Raw genomic sequence first — 23,549 nt, forward strand, 5'->3', positions numbered from 1 at the left:
TACCAAGAACCCCAAACCAGGCACAACAGGGCCCAGTACCGACCCCTAGAATCCACCCCCCAAAAACATAAAATAACCATACAAGTAGCATAAATCGTGTGTACAACTTGGGGGGTGCTATGCCACGACAGACACCCAAGCATTATAGGAGTAGTGTATGGATTGGAAGGCCGGATTTACATTGTCGGTTGCGCATCCCTATAAGATTGAAGTGTGATCCGTGGACATCCATACAAAAACCCAGAGTGGCACAATTGATCCCTCTGTTAAAGGTTGTGACGTCTAATGCTCATCCACAGTGCGCAAGATGCAGTGAATTGAAACCACTTGCACTTTGAAAACAGCATGGCATGCTGGTCGGAGATCTTGGTAAATTACTTTTTAGGGCTGGTGACAGCGCAGATAATGCCACAACCTTATGTGAACATCAGAAAAAGAACTTTCAGAACGAGATCTGTCCAGAGTGGAGCGACGGGAAGAGGAGCGTTCAGCAGCATGTTCTTTGCAAAACGCCTGAATGTCAGCTGGGGTGTGAAAGAAATGCAGCTTATCATTGATCTCCATCCTGAGGCACACCGGGTACAGCATACCATTGTGAAAAACTAGTTTTCGAAGTGTGGACTTGACGCTTGTAAACTTAAGGCACTCCTCTTGGACCACAGCGGTATATTCAGGAAACAAACAGATGGTAAAGCTCTGCCACTGTAAGGGACCCTGTTCTTGAGCAAGGTGTAGGGCTATATCGCGGTCCCTGAAGTTCAGTAGGCGGGCAATCAGAGAGCTCGGGGTGACAGCCTCGATTAGGCTGTGGTCCCAGCTAGTGATGAGTCAGTTCCACCCTAAACATTGAGGTAAAGTGTTGCTTGCCAAACAGATCAGTCAACAGCCCTTCAACAAATAGATCGAGACTGCCAGTATTGGTAGATTCAGGTACCCCCAATATGAGTAGATTATTGCACTTACCCCTCACCTCCAGATCTTCATTCTTCATGGCCACTGATTTGAGCAGTTTTTCCATTCTTTCTAGTTATTTCATGGATTGTGCAATGGCATCTTCCAGGTCCAACACTCTCCCCTCGGTGGCCTCCAGTCTATTTTGTGTGGCGGTCTAGACATTCACCAAATGTGTCCAATCTCCTGGCCAGAGTGTCAAATTGGCCATCAATGGCCCTGAAGTCTGCTCTCAATGCGCCCATGATTGCGTCTGTGCTGGTTAGCGGGTCTAATCCAGTGCCGCAGGTGGTGCCAACGTCCGAGTTCTGTGGAGATGGAGCGGGGTACGTGGACTTTTGCTTCTCAAAATTGAGATGCTGCTGTTTGGGATCATTATGATCCATAGCCTTTAGAGTGAAGTAGGGGGAGGGGGAAGGCCGACCCAGATGAATGAATGGCATATTGTGCAGAGATAGCCACAAGCAGTACCCACGACAACCAGCGATGTATGGAAAAGTCATGTAGTTAGCCTCGGGGGCTAGGGAATGGCAACAGTAGAGATTTCCTGGCAGGGGGGTGGAGGAAGATCAAAATTCCAGGTGTTGGTGTTGGTTCAACCCAGTGAGGCAGGAAGGAGCAGGCCATGGATGGCATAGGTCATGATATATATGGAGATGCACAAGGTGGTAGGAGGCCTCTAACCAGAAACGTGTCTCATTGCTGCTGGATGAAACGCATGATGGCACAGGTTTGATGAGTGTGCCTCCAGATAGGTAGCCAGCAGTTCAATAAGCACCAATACCAAGTGATAACTAGGGGGCGTTAGGCAGGGTTGATTGTAAGACCTCAATGTGGGAGTCTCCAGGCCCAGGAGCTAGCAAATGAGTTGTGGCGCGATTGATGGAGTTGGAGGTAGGTACGCTAAGGACCGGCATTGGAGCCAATGGTCGTATGCCTGGGGTGTGGAGAACAACATCCAGCCAGCAGTGGGCATCCGAGAGGCAGGTCAGAAAGCAAGGGCACCCACAACAAGGGAGAGAACACAGTTGGGCCCCATTCTGAAATCCAGACCACTGCAGAATGTTGAAATGGACCCCAAGATGCAGCATGTTCACCTGTGCCTGTCAAAAAACCTGGGGACCGAAGTGGCCTGCAGATTGGATGTCACCCGGATCAGTAGGTGGCAGTAGCTCCCATCCGGCCCCAGGGAGTACTTTGTGCCACAGCGTACAGAAAATTAGGAGGGGGGGTGACGGCAAGCAGAGGAGGTGAAGGAGGTAGCCAAGCTAGTCCTTCACGGCCCGGCGGCAGGCTCCCCAGGCTCGCCATGGCCCCTATCGCCGCGTGGCCTCCGTGGAGACTTTGGGCCTGCCTTACCTCAGGATAAATCACGGGTGATGTCCGCAGTACCTCCTCCACACCTCAACGTTCCCAGATTCTGTCTTCTTTATGCCATCACCCGGGTGAACAGCAGAGCCGCCCACGATAACTCCTTCAGCCGGCTCAGTCAAGTATCGGCCACTGGAAAAGAGCCCCTCAACAAAGCCAGGACTCAATGAGGTGGATGCAAAATGCAGGTGGGCCACTGCCCAGAAAGTGCGAGGGGCAATCAGTTAACAAGGCAGAGTTGAAGCAGGGGTTCCGCAGGCCCCTCGAACAGCTCCATTCAGTTCAGGAGGCCTACAGGTCTGGGCCCCCCGGCTCTGCCAGCACGGCCGCCAATTGAGAGGAGAGGCTGTAGAAGGAGGCCTATCTGCACGCCTCGGGAAAAGTCTCCCCTCCCCACAGCTAGGAGTCCACTTCCATTAGGAACAATAAAATGCCCACGACATGTGGGGGGCCCGCAGGGGTCAGATGGTGATGCACTGCAGCTGTAATCGCGGTTTTGTGTACTAAATGGCAGCGTCTGCCGGAGATTCAGCACCACGTGGCTATTTCGTTCGGCGGCTTGCCCATGCCCTCCATGAGATAGCATATTGAACAAAGACACTGACTTTACCAATACTTGTTAATATCAAGCTTACCACTGTGAATGTAGCCTGTTTCGAAATGATAGCTATTTCAGGTGTGTCGAAAGAGTCTGGTTTGTTTTGGATCAACCAGGGAAAATCAGATGAAATCAGAACAGTTACAAGTCAGAATATTAACAAAAATATCCTCTAGCATAAATATCCAAGCCTTAACATTGTTTTATGAGATATGGCCCCAATTGGTGCAGATGTACTATCATTAACTCCCGTCGGGCATTATTTTTGCCAGCAATATTTAGGATGTGATATTTGTGTCCAAAGAGTATTAGTCCATGATATTCTATTACCATACAAATCAGAAGTCATATCTCCTTCAATTGCAGCCTAAAAAGTCACAGCCGAACCCCCCCCCCCCCCCAAACATTGCTATATAACTGTTCCAACACATGGAAGACTGACATTTCTAACTTATATACCCTCGGGCAACTCTGCAAGAACAGACGAAATCCAACCACATCGCCCCACCCTGGTAGACCACCAGCCACTACCAGCAGCTTCACCCTACAACCTGCTACATTATTTACAAGGGAAGTAGAACTGGCACACCTGGCTAGACTAGCAGGTGACTGGGGCAGCACATGGAGTACAGGCACGTGTTCCACTTCAGTACTACACTTCAGGAAGGAAATGAAAACCCACCGCTTAGAGGAGCACCCCGTATTCCTTGTTCAACCAGCACCTGGGGTCTACTACTAGGCGCCTCCCAAAGCTCACTGCAGATGTACTCCATCTTGCAATGTTTTCCTCTTCCTTTGAGCATCCTTTCTTGGTCCACAGTAGTTTCCTGTTTCTCACCTGGGTTTTCACTTTAAAGCTACGAACACAAACATGTATAAATACAAATTGGACATCCATCTGGACCCAGCCTGCACTGGTTTGTTTCCTCTTGCCCCAGCTCACACTCCCTGCCTCAGTATCTCAATTCTGTGACATTACAGATAGCTATAGATGGCACAGGAAGTTTATTATTGGTGTGTTTTATTTATTTATGTGTTTATGTGTGTATTTATTTATTTATTTCTTCTAGTGGGATGGCACTTAGCCCCCTAAAGGACTTGTCACCTTCTGCTCAGAAAAACATTGTTTCACTGTGTACCGAGTTGTCATAAAACACAGTATGCATTCTTGTCAAAGACAAAGACTCATTTAGAGCCTGCCAGGGCAGCGGAGGGTACATTACTGAGCGGGGCAGGGCAAGGGGGATAAACTGCTATTTTATGGAAGTTCACCCACTCTGCAAAACTATACATTTCATCCAATGTCTTTGCTTTAGGCAGGGTAGATTATTTGTGACTGGGTGTCTCGCATACGGAGAGTCTATTCATTGGGTTATACTCTTGACACAGTGGAGTGATTGACTTACGATAGGCGACGACTGCGATTTGAGTGGTGGGCACATTGCCCCCAGTGCTGATGGTGAAACACAATGCATTCGTGGCCCATTCGTTCATGGTGCTGCTCAAAGTAATCCACCTCCTGTTCCAGTTCGTTTTTTTATGCAGTGATGTCTCCCAGCCCCCTTTCATCATGTCGCACGTCGTGGTCCCGGTACAGTTCAAGAAGACGTGTGATCCAAACTCCACAAATTGTAGTTTCGGGCCTGCAATGGTCACCTCACAAAGCTCTTCTTCCGAACCTATAAAACCAGAACAGAAATGAAACAGAGGTGAGGTGCCATCAACACATTGGTCTTTTCAATTTGTAGTTCAGATGCAAGAAGGATCCCCATGATAAAGTCAACACCTCTATTACACATGGACAGGAATGCTGCTCCAGACAAGCAACAAAACTTGCAAGAATAGTAATAACAATGTTTAAAAATCCTGCTGTCCGAGAGCACTAAGGCTGCCACCAATGGGAAAGATTGTTACTACCTACAGGGAAGATTGCTGTTACCCACCGGCTGAGGCGCTGTTACCCACTGGTCAAGATGCCGCTGTTACCTACCAGCTGGAATGCTTTTACCCATCAGACAGAGTGCTGTTAACTAAGTGCCGAGATGCTGTTTCCCAAAGACTGAGATGGTGTACCCCCAAAAACTGTGGGCTGTTATCCAGAGGCCAGCATTCTGTGACACTATTACCACACACCAGTACACTCTTTACCGTGGTCAGTGCAAGGATCTTTGCTGCACTACACCTCCCTCCTAAATATCCGAAATGGCATGGGGTAATTTCCACTGCCATTGCTAGCAATATTAAGCCGCGCCCCGGTGGCTCTGAGGGAATTGTAGTCAGACATAAGTGAATACCATAATCAATCACATATATGATTTCTGACAGTACTTAGAGTTTTATCAAGTGCATAATTTGTTGTTGAACTCAGTAAAAATTGATAAGGTCTTGAGTTGGTGTTTTGGCTTGTGTTGAATATAGTATTTGATATAGTAAAAAAAGAGTCAATTGCGAATGTTTGTGCGAAGATACTGTGGGCGACTAAGCAATGGGACTCCTTTCTGCCTAATGTAAATGTAAATGTAAATTGATACTTGTATAGCGCACTACTCACCCGCAAGGGTCTCAAGGCGCTTGTACGAATACCGCTGTGGAACTCATCCTGGCTTTTCCTGTGAGGCGTCCACTCCTGGGCACCCCCAAGGTGGAGGCCAAGCATCCTTAGCGTTGTGGGGGCCGTTGTGGAGATTAAGCAAGCTATTGCCCAGAGTTGCAGAGTGGGACTCCATGATTGGAATAGGCACTGAGGCGAGAATTATCAGGTCCGTGGAATTTTGAGCCCAAGTCCCGCTGAGGCGGGGAATTGAACCCTGGTCCCGGGCTAGACCTCTGCATCAGGGTCTGCCACTCTAATCATTGAGCCACACTTCTCTAATGGAGTGCTGTGCTGTTTGGTCCTGGTGGTGACATTACACCACTAGGACCAGGCCGTACTGTTGACAATATTTGGCCCTCTCCATGACTATATTCAGCAAAAAACTTGAGAAAGCTCCATCAAAAATTCGTACAGGGGTGAAACACGTGTCGGTTGAAGTACTAATCCTATTTTGGATTTGTGAAACTAATCCTGAAATGTAGAATGAATAATTCACATGAATTGTTGAATATAAACATATTGCACCCATAGTGGAATAATTTCACTATCACGAAGCCCCAAAATTTGTACATGTATTCCAGTTAATACTGTTACCATGTACAATGGAGAAAGCACATCAACTGTTATAATCCTGACATGAGTACCGACACAAATTTGCAGATTCAAACGTTAGTCAGGATGTTAATGTAGCTAGTCAATATTTTAACAATTGAAACCAAATTTAGACATAAATTAATATAGTCAGATACTCTTTATTTTCACTTTTTTACTTGCTACGAACTTGAGTCCACATGTACCATTTATACATATAGAGTTGTCTCATGTATCCACTTGGCCAGATTTAAGCTGCATATGATTATATTAATTTATGTCTAAATTGTTAAAATGTTGTGTAGCTACCTTAACATCCTGACTAACCTTTGTATCTGCAAATTTGTGTCTGTACTCATGTTAGGATTATAACAGTCGATGTGTTTCAGCCGGTAAACAGCCCTCACAACAAAGCTGTATCCCCTGCATGCAATTACAACGCTGTTGTTGCAACGGACGCGTTGTAACAACCCCCCGTGTGCACCCCCCACATCACCTTCACTCTGGGAGCCCGCAGCAGGCCCCCAGAGTGAAGACTGCATGTCTTTCAGTGGCGGCATCGCCGCCGCGGAAAGGCATTCCAAAATGCCCATCATGATATGGCTGGCGGTGTCTATTAGACACCGCCACCATATTAAACCTTTTCTGCCCCAGCCGCAAGGCGACCGGGGTGGAAAAGCGTCGGACTGTCTTTCCGTCGGCCTAGGTCCCCCCTGCCATACTAATATGGAGGGGGGAATATGAGTGTGGATGTTGGGCGGATTGCCCCCGCCAGGCTGGCGGTGGCTACCGCCATCCAGGCGGGGGCAATCCGCCCTACTTCGTAATGGGCCCCTTAGTCTCTCTATGTTGTCTGGATTGACATCCTTGTTTTATCCAATTTACATGGTAACAGTATTAAATGGAGTACATGTACAAATATTCGAACTTCGTGATAGTGAAATTATTCCACTATGGTTGCAATATGTTTATATTATGAAGTACCCAAGTACAGCATTTCATGTGAATTATTCATTCTACATTTCAGGATGTGCATCAACATTCAGCTACATACATAATGTTGTTATATTAGGATTAGAAATAATATAATCGGAGTATATAATTTTAAACAATCATGTTTCTTGATAATGTTTTTTTTTTTTATTGGTGTTTTATTCAGCAATAACAAACATTTCCAAATTATAATTCCAGCACAAGTACATACGTGGAGGCACGATAATACAGCGCATGGTAAGAGTAGATGGGCATATTACATAGGCAAAATGTATTCTTATTAGCATCAGTCTCTGACTCAGTTTTTCGTAGGCCACTAGAATGGTAAGCAAAAGGCCTGTTCCCAGCATGGTTTGTATCGATCAGGTTAATTATTGCCACAACCTAAAGAGAGAATGAGCATAAAATCCATAGGGCACAATTTAGTTACACAATTGGTTATCACACTATTCAATCCTCAGAGTATTAGCATTTATATTACATGTGCTGGTGTAGGTACTTTATGTAGGTGCTGAAGCTGTGTTAGCATGTACCGGTAGTGGGTGCTCCAACAGATACATAGTGAGTGGGGCCCATATATCTCGCGGTCTGGAGGGCGCGGGAATCAATTCAGCATATGTATTCATCTGTTCTTGACACAGGATCAGATCCCCTAGCCAGTCCTTAAATTTGGGAGCCCTGCCCCTGCCCCATCTGCAGGCCACCCTACGTCTGGATAATAAAATGCTAAAATCAACGAACTTGCGTTGGGCAGTTGGAATCAACTCAGTGTATCCCAGCATAGCTGGGTCAGGGGACATCTGTAATTCAGGGTCATATGCGTCAGGGCTTCAATTATCTGCTGCCAGTACTCATATACTACCCCACAGGACCATGCCAAATGAAGGCAACCTGCATCGTCTGTGTTACACCTATCACATCTTGCATGGTCTCGTAGGCCATAGCGGTGCAGTCTGGCAGGAGTATAATATGTTTGATGAAGGTATTCATAGTGTTTGATGCGGAGTCGGCTGTTTGAAGAGATTAGCCCTGTCTCCTTGCAGCAGTAATCCCATTGCTGGTCTGTGATATCGCATCCTAGTTCCATACTCCATTTAGCACGAGCTGGGCAGGGCTTATATTCAATGTCTGTGTATAAGCAATGGTATAGAGTCAACACTAGATGGGAGGTATCATGGGCGCGCAGCACATGAGGTAGTGGTGCCATTTTAGGAGGTTCTCTGGGGTATGACGGAGTGTGTTCTGGAATACCCTGTCTCAGCCGGACATACAGAAATATATTCATAGAGGAGGCTTGTGCTTTTGGAAAAAGTTGTGTCATGTTCTTAAGGGAATCATTATGATAAAGGTCGCCCCAGCTATGAATATGGAATTTGGATTTGGCCTTGGGGAAAATTCCTTTGGATAACAGTGGCATCTGTGGGTGATATGTAAGGGGGAGCGCAGTAGAATATAGCATTGGTACCTTAAGTATTTGGAGGAGGCGTTGCCAGGCTCTAATAGTGCAGTCTACTGAAGTCGGCCCTACAGCCCTTTGTTCAGGTACAGCTAAGATTACTCCGTCCAGCGGGATTGGATGTGCCAACCAATGCAATGTTTTGCAACCTGAGGTGTATATCTGGGGGGATGGAACCAATGCTGTGCAAAGTGTGATTGTGCGCACAGATAATACAACTCAAAATTCGGCACGTCAAATCCCCCTTGTGAATATTGCTGAGTGAGGATCTCCCACTGTAGCCGTGGTTGCTTGCCCCCCCCCCAGACCAGTCGTATGAGCTCTGTTCTAAGCATGCTAAAGAAGGGTCGCCCAGGGTATAGGGGAATGTATAAAAAAAATATAGACATTTGGAAAGTATAATCATTTTGATATGCGAGATGCGTCCCGCCATTGTGAGGGGCAAGGCTATCCACCTAGTAATACAATTGGTGACCTATTCTAATGCACATCCATAATTACTATGCATGAGCTCTGCACGATCATTGGTGACCTGTACCCCTAAATATTTCGCCTGTTCAGCACACCAGACTATAGGGTAGTCGGTAGCAAAAGGCTTCCCCGCTGCAGTAAGTGGAAATAATTGCGATTTAGCCCAATTTATGGTGATACCAGACAGTCCACCGAATCATATAAATTCACGCAGCAACGGGTTGAGGTTATAGATTGGGTCTTTTACGTATAAAGTGACGTTGTCTGCATATAAAGAGACTAAGATGGGGCGCAGAAAACACTGGAGGGCTTTTTCCGAATGATGTTGCCGGAGGCTTACAGCGAGTGGCTCAATTACAAGGGCATATAGTAGCGGGGACAGAGGGCATCCATGACAAGTGCCTCTCGTGAGACTAATTGAGGAGGAGATGTGTGCATTTATGCGCACCCTGGCCATGGGGGAGGTATATAGTAGCTGGATCCATGATAAAAACCCGATCGGGAATCCCATGCACTGCAGTACGGTGAACAGGTAGTCCCACTCCACCCAGTCAAAAGCTTTTGTGGCGTCTAATAAGGCCGTCAGGATTGCCAGTTGCGGGTCAACATTATGCATAATTGAAAACAATGTACGCAAATTGTGAGATGCTGCTCTACCCGGTACAAAACCTGCTTGATCCGGTAAAACCAATTTCTCCATTAATAGACTGAGTCTATTCGCCAAAAGCTTAGCCAGTATCTTCACATCCGTATTAATTAGGGAGAGTGGTCTATACGAATCACAACAATCTGTAGGTTTATCAGGTTTAAACGGGGAGATAATAAAAGCTTCTCTCATAGAGGCCGGTAAAAGATGAGTCTCTAGTGATTCCTCATAGACTTCCCTTAATATGGGAATCAGCTGTTCAATGTAGGCTTTGTAAAAGTCTACTGGTAGCCCGTCAGACCCCGGGGCCTTACCGGATTTCATTTGCATAATCGCTTCTTTAAACTCATCTACCTCGAAGGGTGCAGCTAGAAACTCTTGTTGCGTGTCTCCCAGCCAACCCAAGGTGATGTAATTTAGACAGGGGCCAAAGTCCGGGAAGGGGGGGTGAGGCGGGGGGGGGGCAGTGCGTTTGGAGGTATACAGTGTTTCATAGTATGCGGTGAATTTGTTGAGAATAGCGCGACAGTCCTTATGGCACGTTCCAGCCGCATCCAGTATCTCCAATATGTAATTAGAAAATGTTGGCTTTTGTACGCGCTGAGCTGGTGCCCTGCCTGGCCTCTCACCCTCACCATAACGGCGTGCAGTGAAATGTTTCCCCCGAAACCGGGTCTCTCACTCGGCAGTGTCTATATATTCAGTGAGTTTATGTTTCCAACTTAATGAGTTCTCCCTCCAGTTTATGTAAATTGCGCCTTTTGTATCTAAGCACCCCAAAGCTCTTTGCCATTCAGAAACCGTGGATTGTCACTTTAAAAGCTTCCTGAAGAGTACCCATACTAGACACCGACCCCTTATTGCGGCGAACAAATTCTGAAATCTCTTCTCCCAATTCGGCCCTAAATATTGTATCTAAGAGTGCCTCGGCTACCAGTCTTCAACTGAACGGGGGACCGTAATGCAGGGGAGAGTTATCTGCAAGAACACAGGCGAGTGGTCCGAAAATGTTCTAGCCATATGCATCACGGATGTTATCTAAGGGGCTACCCCTCTAACTAACCAATAGTTTAGACGGGACCAGGCAGCTCGGGCAGTGGAGTGATACGTGCCTTCCCTCCTCCCAGGGTGCCAGTGTCGCCATGTATCAATTAATCCATGGTCCTGGAGCAACTGTGTAAGGGCCTCCTGCATCCGCATGTAATGGTGTGTTTGGGGATGAGAACGATCCAGCGCAGGGCACAATGTTGCATTAAAATCCCCTCCCCATATGCTATGTGTAGAGCCAACTTTTAGAATCTGTCCCGAAAGGCAGATGTAGTAGTCAGCGTCATCACTGTTAGGACCATGGCAACATACCAATGTGAGAGACTGCATACCCAGAGTGCTCCATCTACCCGCGGAATCGCTCAGTTAGCCTCCCAAGACAAAAGGGGTGCCTTTTTTAATTAATAGTAACGTGCCTCTCGAGTATGAAGAGTATGAGGAGAATATCCTTATCAACGCCCATCTAGTTACAAAGCTGGACTCACCATGAGTGGTAGTGTATGTTTCCTGAAGTGTGGCTAAGTGTATTTGGTGTCGGTACATGTAGGATAAAAGCTGTTTACATTTGCGGGATCTTCCAGGCCTCTGACATTCCATATGAGTAGATTTATCTTCAGGGGTACATGTCGGAAATGAAGAGTGTATGATGCCATATGCGAGGACCGTACTGTAAGCTGTGCCTTGTGTACCGATGTATCCAATTAGTGCTGTATCATTTTGAAACAGTGGAAGTATTACAACCAAAACTTCACCAACCCCTACCCACCATGGCACCCCAACCGTGCTGGGAATCACCCTCCCATCTAAACCCCAGTTTAACTGCGGGGACTACTGAAATACCGCTGCTTCCCACGTGATTGACAGTCCGCGCTGTATCGGACCCCAGTCGGCGGGTGACACATGGGGATAACATTTTGGAGATAATAAACTACATGCAGCTGAAGTGAAAGCAGCATCCACAACTGAACGGATTCTCAACAGATTAGCAGCAGTGAGTGCAGTGGGGGCGCGGCTTGGCCTCCCTGGGTGTGGGTCACCCTGTGAGACTCTGCCGGGCAGCGATTGCGGGCGCATCTCCCCCCCCCCCCAGGCCTAACGAACAGTGTGCGGTCCCGGGCTGGGAGTCCATTTGGATTTGAAGTGGCTGATTGGGGTCTGTGGCCCATGCAAGCACCTGCCTTGCAGCGTGCATTACCAGTAACGGTGCCAGAGGTGTGATTAACTAGATTGCCGCCATTACCGTGCGCACTCTTAAATCCCTCAGGTGCGAACAGCCCAACCCCTGCTGAACTCTGGGTCCCCGCAGGGGTTTGATGACCTGCTGGCATCAGCTTGCATTGAGGCACCACTTCCAGCTTTGCACCTACATCTTATCACAAGTCATCACTGAAGCGGTGTGGAGCTGCTTGCTGAGTCCGCCTTCCTCAGGGTAATGCAATAAACACAGCACCCACTATACGTACTCCTTCGGGTTTGTGGCACTGGACACCCCTCTCCCTACTTAATGCTGGATCCACGTGAGGGACTGACGGCCTTCCTACATAGGCTTACATCGAGACGCCATTTCCGGGGCCACATTAACACCCTCTGCTAAGCCTCCATTGAATTAGCGCGGAGCTGCTTTCTCAGTTCACCCGCCTCAGGATAAAGAAAAACACGCAACGCCTACTGAACATTTACTCTTTCAAAACTGTGACGCTGAAAGACTCTCCTCCGTATGGGCATTGATTGGTGAGGAGCTGCACGCCATACCTCACTTGCCTTTTGGGAGAGCCTTCTGGGACAGGGTGTGAGATCCGGAGAACCACGATCGTTGGTAGGGTGAAAACGCATAGCCACAACTACGGCGATACAACTAATCCCTTCCCTCCTACAGTCATTGACTCTGCAGTGAGGGGGTTACATTGACGCCTGCCTGGGACAAAATACGCGGTTAAATCCCAAGCCATGGGCAAACCAGACGGTAGACAGCCGAAGCTGGTCTTTGACGCCAAGAGGGTAGCCACACGCTCAAACTCTGATGACTCAACTCCAGTTTCGGGAGATATGGTGCAGACTCAGCCCCCAGCGCAGGGAGACGATGTCAAGTCGCTGCTTCTAGCTCTACAACACAGTATAACGGACTTGTCTGGGAAAATGGACACCATAAATACACGCCTTGATTTCCTCATCCAGAAGGTCGATAAACAAGACGGTTAGCTGGAAGAAGCGGAGCGAAGCATAACAGACAATGAGGACACTACCATGCAGATGCAGAATCAAGTCACCCAAATGGAAAAACTACTTAACTACTTAAAGTCATTGAAGGAAAAAATGAGAACCTGAAGGCCAGCAACTGCTACAATAATATCAGAATTTTGGGCATTCCAGAATTCACTAATACGGGCCGCATGGACGAGTAATTAGAGAGGCTGTTACGGGGTGCCAGTTATGACAATCCCTTCTCCTCCCAGTTCATACTGGAACGGGCGCACCACTCCCTAGGTCCCAGACCACCCTCTGGAGGGCCCCCACGACCAATCGTGGTAACTCTCCTAAATTATCGCGATCGTGATGCCGCTCCAAAGCTGGCCAGAGAAAACAAGAATCTGCAATATGACGGAGGGGAGTTTAATATCTTTCCAGACTTTGCTGTGGCGATGCAAGAGGCGCGTCGTAAATTTTTGGGTGTCAAGCAAAAACTCAGGAAAGCACATATTGAATATGCCCTACTATACCCGGCACGCTTGCGGGTCACTCACTGTGGCAAAAGCAATATCTTTACTAACCCACATCAGGTGGAGGAGTTCCTTAAATCGATCCAGCCTCGCTATCCAGGAACTACATCAGAAGATCGAGTCTCCAGATCGCCCTCTTCGCAAACAGATTGATACCCTTCTCTCTGCGGGTAGGAAATGTAGCACTGTGTAGCCATTTTTGTTTTTCCCACGGTTCCGCCTCTCCTGCTGGGTCCCGCCACTCGGAGACCCCCCTCCCCCTGAGGTTGGAACCCGTAGGCTCGGAGGCGATGGTGTAAAAGACCGGAAACGACAGATGGTCTGATGGTGACCGACTCCAGATAAGTGACTTTATTGATGCCTGGTTATTGTTTTTATCCTCCGCTGTCACCACTATTTGCACTTTTTTTTTCTGTTTCCCTTGACATGGCAGGAGGTAACAATCCACGATGAGCCGGGTGACCCCCCCTCTCCTACTCCCCGGCTGGCCTTTTTCTCCCACTCAAGCCACCACATACACCAGACCTTTGGTGGAGAGAGGAGGGGTTGTTTCCGTGTTGCCCTGGCGACCCCCCATATGGGAAACCCCCCTTACCACTTGTTGGTTTTTTATGCTTTAATCTTCTGTATTGCCTTAGTTGATTATGCCTACATACTGTTAAGCCGGATGGAGCTCCAGGCAGGTTACAGTGACACTCCGCCGTCCACTTCACCAGGCTCCTCCTCCTGCAGCAGGCCTCAGTTACGGCCGAAATTCACACCGGAGCGAGCAATGAGTGCACACTACCGGTTCCCGGCAATCATAACCTGATGACACAGCAAGGGTAGAGGATAAATGTAATATAATGGAACCAAGTAGCCAGAGCCTCACAGACGTGCGTCCATATTGGTAGTGCGCCACCTAGTGCCCCCTCTTGGAAATGTTTCTCATTAAGAATTGCACTGCTTTATGATGGCCGCCGCAGAAACACTGTGTTGCCAGATATGTGATTCTTGTCCTTTTTCTGTGATTACATGTATGTACTGGAACACTTCCTGTGTAATCCTTGTGTGACCAACACAGCGAGTCTGTCTAAATGCGTTACCTGGTGTAACAAACTTCACTTTGGCACTATCTGAGAGCGCGGATATTTCTTTCTTCTGTGCGGTACTGTCTGTCGGCTGGCTCCGCTGAAATTCTGCACTACCTACCTCAGGGCAAAGGATCCTGGTAGTAGCATTTCTGTGTGTGTGTATATATTGTTTGTGTACAATTATATATATATATCGTCATGTGATCAAGGCAGGGATCTGCCGAAACGCGTCGTGAGGGCTGTTGGTGGCGTTTTAACAAGAAAATAAACTAATTGCACCAAGTTGGGTCTGCCTCGTCTTCTTTACGAACCCGGCTGGAGTTGGTGGCTGGAGCGAGTAATATTGGAAAATATATATATATATATCGCCAGTAGGTAGTTATAGTTAGGATTATTTTGTATAGGGAATTCTCAAAATTCTATTGGGAATAATTTTGGCGCCGGGTGAGGAATCTGCCTGAAATTTTCCTCAAATTTGCCTCGCGGCGCTCCGCTCCTTCCCTGAAAGTTTGGGGGGGATTCGTCAAGCGGAGGCTTTTAGCCCGAACGGCTGGATGGATTTCCACCAAACTTGGCAAAAATGTAGGGACTGGTAGCCCGATGTGCCTTTGCTATGTCTCAAGATATGTGCTCCAGTGGATTTTGAGTAATTTAGGTTAAAAAAATATATATATATCTGTAAGCGCGCCCCGGTATGGGCACCGGGGCGCGTACCAGCGCGCTACGCGAGTTCGCGCACGGAAAGCTGATTGGCTCTCGGGTGTCTGTCAACATTCCAAACAGTCCGGAGCGGCCGCCATCTTGTGTCTCGGTAGGATCGAGACACAAGATGTGGCAAAAACAAAGGGGGAAATGGCCAAAAGGGGTTAGAGTAGACCCCCCTGACCCCTTAGGTTTGATGTGGGGGCCATAAAATGATTTTTTTTTTTGATTTACGCGGGGGGAGCGCCCGGTACGCGCGCCGGGGAGCGTACCAGGGAGCGTACCATGGGGAAAAAAGAATGACAGAGTTTTGAAAAAATGTAGCCTTTTTTTATAAATTGGAGGTAGTTCTAAAAAGAACTGTTTTTTTCTTCTTTTTGTTGTTTTATATTTTTTTATTGTTTTTTTGAACATTTTGTACTTTTTTTTGGCTTTTATGAACAATTTTATATTTTTTTGTTATTTTTATGGGGACAAACAAAAAACAGGGAATTGTAAATGGCTCAACTGGAGCAAAAAAAATCAGGAAAAATTGAGTTTTTTTGGGACAAATGTGGTTCTCACCAGCACGATTGATGAGCTTAATGCTTTGCTCACCATAGGTAATTGTTTTACCACAAAAAATACAAACGATTTTGTATTGTCCAAACTGGGTTTGTATGTTTGGGACCATCGCCCTTGTCTCTTGACCCGATGGAGTGGGTTGCTTTCTTTTGGAGGTGCTGGGAGAAGATTGGGGAGGGTTTCTGGTCATTTCTCGGACCGCTGCTGCAGCATAGTTGTTAGGGTGCAGGCGTTGCATGTGGCGAATCATGGTGTTGTTGCCAAAAGAGTACATTTTGTTAGGGTTCCCCCTGTAAAGTACAGTGCCACAGATTAAACAAGTAACCTTTGGCGCATTTACTTTTTTGAGGTCCTTTGGGATTGAAAAAAACTCCCAGATAATGTGCTCCTTTTGCCTATATGGGGTAGTATCTTCTGGCAGGAACCTCCTCCTCTCCTCCTCCTCCTCCTCCACCTCTTCTTCATCGCCACCACTGTGGTGTTGTGGTGGTCCTCTTGGTGGTGGTGGCTGAGATGCTCTTGCTGCTGCTGCTACTGACGCCATTTCTGAGTACAAATTAGTAATAGCTCTGGAAACAGGTCTTCCTCACTCAAAGTACAAAGTGAGAATGCGGAAAAAAGGTGGGGGCTTTCACCATTAGGAAAAAAAAACTGTCCTGAACCAATGAAAAGTGTTATTTTCAGGTCACATGACCAGGGCTTTCATCATTTGGAAACCAAAACTGTCCTGAACCAATAAAAAGTGTTATTTTTAGGTCACATGACCCGACGCGCTTACGCTACGCGCCCCTGGGCGCGTAAGCGCGTCGGATGGTTACGTAGCGCGATTGTATGCGCTCGAGTGCTTCCGGGTGCGCTTACGCCGTGCGTATCACGCGGACGTGGCTACGCGATACGTCACGATGATGTTTTTGTTCGTGGCAATAGCGCTAATGGGACGCTCACCCGTACGCGCACCGGGGCGCGCCGCAAGACTGCGCTCACCGGTGCGCTCACCGGGACGCGCACCGGGAGCGCTCCAAGGCAAAAAACATGAATATACATAAAAAAAATAGTATTACATAAATATACAATATAGGATTCAATATAAAAAAATATTACATTTCATAGCTATAGAAATTTGCTAATAAAAAACCTTTGAAATTCACTGAAAAAAACATAGGTTTGAGGCCCTATATATATAGTTAGGAATTAGCATTTAAAAAACCTATGAAATTCACTGAAAAAACCATAGGTTTCACACCAGTTATAGTTAGGAATTAGCATTTAAAAAACCTATGAAATTCATGAGTGATGTCACTGACCATGTCATGAGTGATGTAATATGTGACGTCATCAGCAGTGCATTGCAGGCGCGCAAGTTATAGTGAGTCCAACTAACTATAACGTGGGAATTTCAATGGTTTTATGTCAATAAAATTTCCAGCTAACTATAACTGGCCTGAAACCTATGGTTTTTTCAGTGAATTTAATGGGTTTTTTAAATGCTAATTCCTAACTATAACTGGTGTGAAACCTATGGTTTTTTCAGTGAATATATATATATATATATAATGGCGGTGGTGCAGGGCATTATTTTAAATAAACTAACATTTCATCGAATCTGGGACTGCGTTCGTTATCGGAGTGGTGTAGGGATGACACCAGACGGAGAAAAGCAGTATATATATATATATATATATATATATATATATATATATATATATGCAAAAAAGGAGAGAACTCTGGGTAGTTCTCAAGTTTAGGTGGAAAGCAGCTCCTGTTAGAGCACTCTCAACACCAGCGACACTCTAGATCTGCTCACCTCAAATGTCTGTTTTTCTATCGAAGTTTTTAAGCACAGGATTAGCACAGTGCTATCCACGCCGAGATAGAAATGGACAAAGTCTTTTCCCATTTATACAGCAAAGTCTTTAAGCATAGGACTAGAACAGTGCTGTCCTTGCCGAGCTGTAAAATGACAAAAGCCATTTATCACTCCAGGCACAATCTTACAGCTTTGAATTGGTAAAATACCAACTCAAGCCAACCTGAAATGAGTAAAAGCAACCCCTGACACAGTGTTTCGCGCTAATTAGAGCTCTTCAGAGAGGTAAGGCTTTGTCCAGACACAAGGGAGTACCCAGTATTAAGTCAAAACAAAACCCTTTCAGGGTCACTCTATGCCTGAAAGGGTTTTGTTTTGAAATATATATATATGTATATATATGTATATATATATATATATATATATTACTATTATAAAGAGAGAACTTGCAACTTTTGGCCACGTAAACTCGGGAACCACAGCGCCAATCTACACACTCGATACATCTATGAAAATGTCAGGGTGTGTAGATGGACATAGGCTATATAAATTTAAAAAAAAAGAGGTAATTAAAAAAATTAAGTTTGAAAACAGAGTAGTCCCCTGAAAGTAGCGCCGGCCAGGACCTAGCGCTGGCCGCGACGCGACGTGCATGATGACTGCGACGCGACGTGCGTGATGACGACGAAGGAGGAGCGGTGGTGCAGTGACGAGCGGCTGTGCAGTGAGGAGCGGCGGCACAGGTAAGGAAAGGGAAAGTTCAGTGCGAGACTGTGTGATGCAGGGGGAGGCAAGAAGGACCTTCGCAGTGCTATCAGCTGGAAGAGGCAGCAGTAAAGGAAAATGTCGGAGCGCGAGTGAGTCGGGCGGGAGTGAGTCGAGTCGGGGCGGGAGGGGGGCCTGGTCCGTGTACGTGCATGAGCATGCACGGACAATGTCGGGGCGGGCGGGGGCCTGGGCGGGCGGCCCTGAAGCCTCATTGCCCCCAGGCAACGCTGGGGCGGGCTGCTAGTATATATATATATATATATATATATATATATATATATATATATATATATATATATATATATATATATATATATATATATATATATATATATATATATTTATATATACTTCCTTTCATTAGGTCCCACTACTCATGTGTAGAAAAGGGCTTGCATTGATGAAAAAAGTAGGTAACACTGATCGAAGTAAGTCTCCCCTATGGTGACCTCTGCACAGAAGCCCAGCTCCAACGCACAACTCTTGGTGTCCATGCTGGATTTTGATAAGACACATGCCAAAATGTGCAGTGTCAAGGATTATCCATAATTCTGGCCATCGCTCCAAATTGCTGTGATGAGAAAACAAGTCATCCTGGCACTCTTCCTTGGAGGTCCTGTGCCTGTGGCTGGACATATGGGGGCGTGCAACAGAAAGATGTTTTCTATTCTCGGGAAGCTCCTGGGAAAGAGTGCCAAAGGAAGAAGCAGGGATGAGAGGGGCACACAAAATGGGGGTGCAGTTGATAAGAGGAGGCAATGGTTCTAAGGACATATAGGGTTAACATACTTGCATCATGGATGGATGACTGAAACAAACAAACCCCACGAAAGACAATAAACCCAACAAAGATCTATAAAATGATCATTGTGGCAATTTATGCAGCACACATCACTCAATGAGATGACGTGTGTCCCTTAAATGTTAGGTGTCATTAACCCATATCAATTGCACATGTGAATATAGAGTGTGCTTAGAATCACAGACATGAAGATGGTGTTTTATTTTAATTTGTGACAACTTGAAAGTGGCCCAGCGGCAGACTTCATTAGTGTGGGGCTGCGCTGGGCAGAGCAAAAGCCTAGCACATGGCGTAGGCAACAAAAAAACTGAGGTTCACAATTGTTTCTGAATTTATACCCTTGGGCTGCGCCCAGCTCAAAGGGTTGCGTGTATCATGTCATGTGCCAGGGGTCTTCCGTAGGGGTTGTGTGGCTCATTACATACTCAGCAACTTTAGTCCATTTCAGAAACTCTTTTTATAGGCCTAAATGTGCTTACAAAGTCTCTGAGCCTATGGCTAGGCTGAGTATTTTGGCCATAGGTTGTATCGGGGCTTCTGGTGGGGCTGGAGAGTTCTGTGAGCTCTGCCAGACCCGTTTCCACACCTGCTTCTGCCAGGGATTGCCATTTGGGGACTTACGACCGTGGTGGTGTGCCTCCTTAGCTGCCCTGGGGGCACCTGTCGCCGGTAACTAGAGTACCAATCCAGCCTCATCTTCTTTACCATGGTTCCTACCACCGTTGTCACAGGCCATGTTCCTTGCATGTCGGGATTTATGGAACTTCCACCCTGGCCAGCGATTGCATATAGTACCTGATCTCCGATGTATAAGTGACGGCTGTGTGCTTGTCCTTTGTGGCTCACACTTTCATTATTCTGTCTTCTCCACCTTTGCCTGCTTTCTATGGTGGTGCCCATCCTGGGTGGGTTGGAATTGTGTCTCACCTGTTCCTTCTTAGCATTAGTGTCCATGGTGAGCACCTTGTTGTGCAGTGAAGGGTTCCTTGGTACTCCCTGAGAAGCACATGGAGGCTAACTTCTGGGTCTGACTCTTCTTGTACTGCAATTCGTAGTGCTTTGTTTAGGGTGTACATGAAGGGCTTGACATCACCATTGGGTTGCGGCCAATGACGAGTGATTCGCCGGTGTCGTATGCCCAAGTGTTTCATGAAGTTGTGGAATTCTGACACTTGGAAATATGGGCTTCAACTGTTCTGATCTCCTCCGGGATGTCAAATTGAATTGTCAAAGAGTGTGAGCACTTGTAGTGCTGGGCCAACCTTGAAGAGTGCCTTTGACTCTGTCAGTTCTACTATGGGGTATCTTGCGTGGCAGCCCATTATTACCATCGTGGTGTGTCCATCTGGAAAGATGCTAAAGTCCAGGCTGATCTTTGCCCATGGTGTACCACAGTGTTCTTCACTGATTCATATGCTGGGGTTTCTGCTCTGCCTGTCATTTGGCATGCTAGGCAATGCCTCACTTGATCGTCTACGTCCTCCTCTAGTCCTGGGAATCATACCTTTTCCCTTAGGTGATTTTTCATCTTGGCCGCTCCTTGGTGCCCATTGTAGGCAAATTTGTTGACTTGCTGTGCCAGTGATCTGGTCTCACTATGAATGTCCTCATAGCGTGAGACCTTCCGGTGTGGCACTCAGCTCATTTCTGACTCTCCAGGTTTATGTTAGTCTCTCCTTGTCTGGGCAGCCCCACTGGTTGGCATCATTTAAGAACAGTCTCCATGCTCCGTCACAGAGTGTGGTAATGACATTCTGGAGTGCAGTCCTCTGCTGTCACCTGGGTTATCTCCTGGAGGTGAAGTGCCCTTGGGCAAGCTCCTTGGATCCTGAGCATTAGGTATTCCTCAGTTTGAGTGTCAGGATCTGTGGCTGGGTTTTCCTCTAGGATGGGATGCTGTGAGAGGAAGTATGTGGGGTTTCTAGACCACTGGCAGTAAATAACGTTGAAACTGTACTGTTGCAGCTGTATCACCCAATGCTCAATTTGAGGCGGGGTGTTGTGCGCTGCTTTAGAATAGGGGCCCTAGTGATCAGTTACCACCTGAAATGGTCACCCACACAAATACAGGTGGAAGTGTTCACAGCCGCATTTAATTGCGAGTGTCTCTCAATTTGGACGTATCTTGCTTCGGTTGGGGTGATAGCTCTGTTGGACAAGGTGAGGTGTTCCCATCGCCCAGGTTCCACTTCCTGGGTTAGTACTGCCATCTGTCCTACAGAGTTCGCATCCACAATCAATTTCGTTTTCCTCTCTGGATCGAAGTAGGCCATTGTCGCTTTGTCTAGCAGTGCGTTCTTGATCTTTTCAAACGACTCTGCTTCCTGGGGCCCCAGTTCCACTTAGTGTCAGCCTTCATCAGGGTTGTGAGCTGTCCTGGTAGTATTGCGAGGTTGGGTATGAAGCAGCCACATTAGGTGACCATACAGAGAAAACTACGTACTTCTGTTGCATTTCTAGGGGCTGGGGTTTGTCGGATTGCTTGGGATTTACACTGTTCTACCTGGGTGCTGTTTTTCATCAAGGTGTACCTGAAGAATTGTATTTTGGTTTAAAAAACAAGCTCTTCTTTTAAAGGAGGGTAAGGCTGTGGTCTCTGAGCCACTTCCAGCTTGATCAAAGCCAGTGATGGAGGTCTCCTATGGTCGTCGAATAGATGAGGATATTGTCACATATATTGATGATGCCTTGGAAGCCAGACACTTCTTCTTAGTGGTTAATTTGTAAAACAAAATAAGCACCAGGGCTCTCATCAAGAGGCAGCTTGCACCTGCCCATTTCTCCTGTGAGTGCAACCGAAAACAGAACGAACTGCTAGCCATGAAAGTGGGGAGAGGATGTGGCGTAATGGCCAGAGCTGCTGACTTCGGAGCTGGTGAACCAGGTTTGAGTCTCGACATCGGCTTAACATCCTGTGATTCTGAGTAAATCACGTAATCTCCCTGTGCCTACCATAAATGAATGTGTCCATGACTGGTGCTCATGAAAAGTGCAGGTGTTGATGATTAAGTGCAGGTGCTGAGCACCGGAAACCACAGGCTTAAATTAGGCACTGCTTCTTCTGTTGACGAGATCCCAAACTTTGGCTGTTTGTATCTCCTCAGGCCGACATGGGTTGAGAAGGAGGTGGTGATGTACCGGCTGCTTTCATCCAGTTGTAATTTGTGGCACCCTGTATTCAGGTCAAGTTTGAAAAACCATCTGGCCCATTGAGGTTGGCGATTCTCTTGTCCATGGTGGGCTTAATGTATTGTTCCCTCTTGATCATCTTGCTGAGGAAAAGCATATTGATGCATACCAGATTTTGCCAGCTTGTTTTTTTTTGTTTTTTTTAGCAATCAGGGAAACCCACAGGGTGGGCCCAGAAACCTTCTCAATTACATCCAGTGCTTCGAACTTCTCCAGCTCTTGTTTTACCTGGGGTTGTAGGTGGAAGGGCACTCTGTGATGTTGTAGTGTCACCGGTTTCACTGTCTTGTCCATATGCAGCTTCACTGGAGGTCCTTGGAGGCATCCTATACCTTGGCATAGGTGGGGAAATAGGCATATGATGTCTTCTTCTTGGTGAGCCTGGACGTTCCGGGTGAAGAATACAAGGTTGAGGTGTTCGACTCTGAGAAACCCCACAAGGGTTTCTGAGTCTCCCTTACCAATGTGGAACTTTGCTGGTGCTTCCTTTCTTCTATTCTACATCGAGACATCAAATGAACCCATCCAAGGGAAGTTTATTTGGCCTCCGTATGTATACATTTTGGTTGCGGATGGTGACACCATTAGCTTGGGTCGAAGGCAGGAGTACTGATGATAGCGCATGAAGTTCATGGATGCTCCAGGACCAATCAGGGGTTTGATCTTTGTGCTCGCCGTGTGTATCTCACACATTGGCTGGGGGCTTCTGTTGCTCTTCATGTGCTCCGTGAACAATACAAGAAAGATTTCCTCATCTTCAGATTTGGCCTCTACCTTGTGGCCTCCTCTCCATGTTTGGTGTTGTGCTGGGTCCGGCCGCTCTGCATCATTGATTTTGAAGTGTCGGTTTGATTTTGCAAGGATGCACTCTCTTTCTGGTCCCTCGGCCTCTCAATCCTCTGCTGCATATTGTTTCGATGTGGTTTGGCTTCCCACAGTTGGAGCATGCTCTTCCGTGGGAGGGACAGTTCTCCATTGGGTGCTCATCTCTCCCACAATTTCCGCAGTGGGTGTGTGCTCTGGTGGTTTTGTCCTACCACCTCAAGGTCTTATTCTGATTGCGCCAACAGTCTCTATCTTGACTGTAGGTTGTTTGCTAAAGTGTGGAACACTGTGATGGGGGTGAGTGCGTATACAATCTTAGCAGCTTGTGCTGCGGAGAGGTCGTGCGACTGGGCGAGAATCAGGATATCATTGAGGCTGATGCCTA

At 46.9% G+C, this 23,549-nt stretch overlaps 1 protein-coding gene across 1 annotated transcript in view; it reads right to left on the reverse strand.

The window, feature by feature from the left end:
* The window catches only part of LOC147662122 (intercellular adhesion molecule 1-like), a 258,970-nt gene that overhangs the window by 141,320 nt on the left and 94,101 nt on the right, over positions 1 to 23,549 (reverse strand). The window contains exon 3 of the mRNA XM_086951095.1: positions 4,327 to 4,599. Coding sequence (XP_086807221.1) covers positions 4,327 to 4,599 — 273 coding nt within the window. The remainder of the gene's footprint in view (positions 1 to 4,326; positions 4,600 to 23,549) is intronic.

The sequence above is a fragment of the Lissotriton vulgaris genome, unplaced genomic scaffold (assembly GCF_964263255.1).
Source record: "Lissotriton vulgaris unplaced genomic scaffold, aLisVul1.2 SCAFFOLD_261, whole genome shotgun sequence".
Lineage (NCBI taxonomy): Eukaryota > Metazoa > Chordata > Amphibia > Caudata > Salamandridae > Lissotriton > Lissotriton vulgaris.